Here is a 4,001-nt window from a genome sequence, read left to right as displayed (position 1 = left end):
CCCTTATTCCTCCCTCCTCACTCACTACCTCCCTCACTCACTCTTCTCTCTGTCTCCCCATTCCCTCTCTCCTCACTCACCACCCTCCCTCACTCACTCTTCTCTTCTTCCCCCATTCCTCCCTCCTCTCACCACCACCCCTCACCACTCTCTCTGTCTTCCATTCCTCCCTCTTCTCACTCACTCACCCCCTCCCCACCACTCTTCTCTCTGGTTCTCCCCATTCCTCCTCTTCACCTCACCACCCCTCCTCACTCACTCTTCTCTCTGTCTTCCCCCATTCCCTCCCTCCTCTCACTCACTACCCCTCCCTCACTCACTCTTCTCTCTGTCTTCCCCCATTCCCTCCCTCCTCTCACTCACTACCCCTCCCTCACTCACTCTTCTCTCTGTCTTCCCCCATTCCCTCCCTCCTCTCACTCACTACCCCTCCCTCACTCACTCTTCTCTCTCTCTTCCCCCATTCCCTCCCTCCTCTCACTCACTACCCCTCCCTCACTCACTCTTCTCTCTGTCTTCCCCCATTCCCTCCCTCCGCTCACTCTCTCTTCCCCTAACTCTTTGTTTACCCTCCCTCCCTCCCTCCCCTCACTCTCCCTGGCCTTACTTACTCTCAATGCTCTACACATTCACTTACACACAAACAACATTTTTCTTGTTTTTTATTAGTGAGCTGCCGATTTTTTTAAGTTTCATTAATATTATTTTTTTTGTGTGGTTTATTCATTTATATTATTGTTGTAACTATTATTTTTTAATTATTATTTTACTAACATTGTTATTATTTATTATTATTATTATTATTGTTGTTGTTGTTGGAGGTGTTGGTGTTTTGATATTTGAGTTGTGTTCTTGTAAAACATCGTGTTATAGAAATTCGCGTAATAGAAATAACAGGGCTTATGGAGAAAATAGGGTTAGGTGCAGATTGCTACTCGAAATCGAAAAAAATTTAGTAGTTAGCCTAACACAAAGGATAGCACAGTCTAAATAAATGTTACATTCATATCTAATAATAAAATCATACAGTAAATGTAACACTTTACCTTGAAAAAATATGAATATAACTTGATGGGGGAGAAGGGTGATTTTGAGGTAGATAACATGGAGCTTCTCTTCAAGGGTTATAGCCTTTCTTTTATGATCATCACTGGGAATGCAATCACCAGAACGCTTCTTGGAGATATTCTTCTTTACCATATTCACAGTTAATACCACAAAATTGGAGAAATAGTAAGCAAAAATCGCGTTACAGCAAACAAGCGTTCGCGTTATACATACAGTATATCGTTCCTCTATTCATAAATCGCGTTAGAGCCAATTCACTTTGTCAAAACAAGCGTTATAGCAGAACTCACTGTACCGGGAAAATTCCTGGGATGAGGGCCTGGGGGGCGAAAATGTAATAATTTTCATAATAATAATAATAATAATAATAATAATAATAATAATAATAATAATAATAATAATAATAATAATAATAATAATAATAATTCAGATAAGTAAATTTTTTAATAAAATATACAAAAATTAAAATAATAAAACAATAATGAAAACAATAATAATAATAATAACAACACTGCAATAATAATAATAATAATAATAATAATAATAATAATAACAATAATAATAATAATAATAATAATAATAATAATAATAATGTAATAATAATAATAATAATAATGTAATAATAATAAATAATACTAATAAAGAACCATAAAGAAATAAAAAAATAAAAAAAGATCAAGAGTGAGAAACCATATATTCTGTGCTGTGCCTGTATGTATGTTGTGTTGTCAATGGTAAGTCCAAAAATCCGGATGCCAAAAATCCGGACCACCCCAGAATCCGGACTTTTGGAAAACTAATTATTATTATTATTTTTTTTTTAGCTGGCTTTTGTGTGTATGTGCGCATGCGTGAGCGCCACAGCTGCACAGCGACAACAAGCGACCACGTGGTCTCCACTTTAAAACGAGCAATCAAACTGTGACAACATACAGTATATACTCATCTATAACCCCCCCTCGTTTATCTGTCGACCCTGATTTTTTGACCAAGAAATCGTTAATTTATGATATTCCTCGTTTATAGTTCGACCCAAGTTTTTGAGGGTAAGCGAACAACAAAACCTTCAGTAAAAACGCTCTACGTCCTATAAACTGAAACACGAGTGCCGAAGGCAAATTGTTTACCATTTATTATTACAACAATTTACACTGAAACGCGGGTAGTTTCAACAAAAATATTGTATATTTCCATTCAAGTATTTATTCAAGTCAATTAGGAGGGAATATTATTGTAATACAACAGTTTTTTCACTAAACCATTCGAAAAGCGATTACGGTAACATCTTTTGAACGAAAGAAAGCGAAAGTCATTGTTTTCGTCACGATTTTATCCCACTTTCCACTTTAATACGTACGTAATTTCAGCAAAAATATTACATTTCCGTGAATGTATTACATCAAGCACAGTATGAATAGAATATCATTGTAATATAACAGAATTTTAACCGAAAACTATTAAAAAAACGAGTAACATCTCTAGAACATCGGAAGCTTAGGTAAAGTCTTTTGTTTTCGACATGTATTTTATCCTATTTTACATTGAAATACATCACGTTTCAGCAAAACTACTATTTATTTCCGAGAATATATTCATTCAGGTGCAGTTTAGGTAAAATATACGTGTGATGTAATAGTTTTTTAACTGAAAACGATTCGAAAAACACGTACCCTCTAGCCCTGTTCAAGGAGAGGGCTGGGAGAAGCTGTTTGGTGCTGCAGACGATGACAAAGAAAATGATTTTGATGGATTTTAATGAAAATATTCAGAAATATGGTATCGTAGTATTTATTCAAGTCAATTAGGATAGAATATAATTGTAATACAGTACAACAGTTTTTTAACTAAACCATTCGAAAAGCGATTACGGTAACATCTTTTGAACGAAAGAAAGCGAAAGTCATTGTTTTCGTCACGATTTGATCCCACTTTCCACTGTAATACGTACGTCATTTTAGCAAAAATATTACATTTCCGTGAATGCATTATATCAAGCACAGTATGAATAGAATACCATTGTAATATAACAATATTTTGAGTCCTACTCTTTCCATTTACAGATTACTGTACAAGCCCATAATAATGGCTCCTAAAGTAGATAAACTTCGTTGTGTGAAGAGAAAGAAGAACACGTTGAAATTGAGTGACAAACTTGAAATAATTAAGAAACTAGTACGTGGTGTGAGCAATACTGTTCTAATGGAAAATACAACATTGGAAAGTCTACAATTTATGATATCAAAAAGGCAAAGAATAAAATACTAGAATTCACAGCTTTTTCATTAAAACTGCTCGTTTTGATAAATGAAGCATGCTATATTTGCTAATGGATAAACTATCAAAATGTACCTGTTCATCTCTTCTTTATTCCTCCTTAAATTTTAATTTTAAAAGTACTGCCTGAGAATCCGGAAAATCCGAAAATCCGGACCGACCCAATCCCCAAGCAGTCCGGATTTTTGGACTCATTGTCTGGGCAACAGTTTTTATTATAAATTATGTACTTGTGGGTTAAGCTGAAAAAGAAAAAAATGACTGACAATTGTGATGTTTATAAGGAAAATTAAAGTATTTAATAATAAAAGAAAATTTTTATTAAGGAGAATCAGAGACCCAGGCAATCATATTCCTCCCACATTTGGCCTAAGATTTCGTCCAGATTGAGGTCAACTTTTTGGGGTGTTTCTTCTGGTGTGATCATGGCCACGTTAGGTGTATTTTGGTCGGGTTCGACCTTGGCCACGTTGGGTGTGTGTTGGTCGGGTGAGATCATGGCCACGTTGGGTGTGTGTTGGTCGGGTTCGACCTTGGCCACGTTGGGTGTGTGTTGGTCGGGTGAGATCACGGCCACGTTGGGTGTGTGTTGGTCGGGTGAGACCATGGCCACGTTGGGTGTGTGTTGGTCGGGTGAGATCACGGCCACGTTGGGTGTG

The 4,001-nt window shown here is 36.4% G+C and overlaps 1 protein-coding gene across 1 annotated transcript in view; it reads right to left on the bottom strand.

Moving 5' to 3' along the window:
• Positions 1–3,769, bottom strand: part of LOC121861766 (short stature homeobox protein 2-like) — a gene marked incomplete at its 3' end in the record, with an annotated part of 8,002 nt that extends 4,233 nt beyond the window's left edge. Inside the window, exon 1 of the mRNA XM_042359653.1 lies at positions 3,682–3,769. Within this exon, the coding sequence (XP_042215587.1) occupies positions 3,682–3,769 (88 nt within the window). The remainder of the gene's footprint in view (positions 1–3,681) is intronic.
• Between the last annotated feature and the right edge of the window lie 232 nt (positions 3,770–4,001).

This window comes from Homarus americanus, unplaced genomic scaffold, assembly GCF_018991925.1.
Source record: "Homarus americanus isolate GMGI-L3 unplaced genomic scaffold, GMGI_Hamer_2.0 scaffold25695, whole genome shotgun sequence".
Lineage (NCBI taxonomy): Eukaryota > Metazoa > Arthropoda > Malacostraca > Decapoda > Nephropidae > Homarus > Homarus americanus.
The sequence above is the reverse complement of the archived record's forward strand: the minus strand, read 5'-3'. Positions and strand labels throughout refer to the sequence as shown.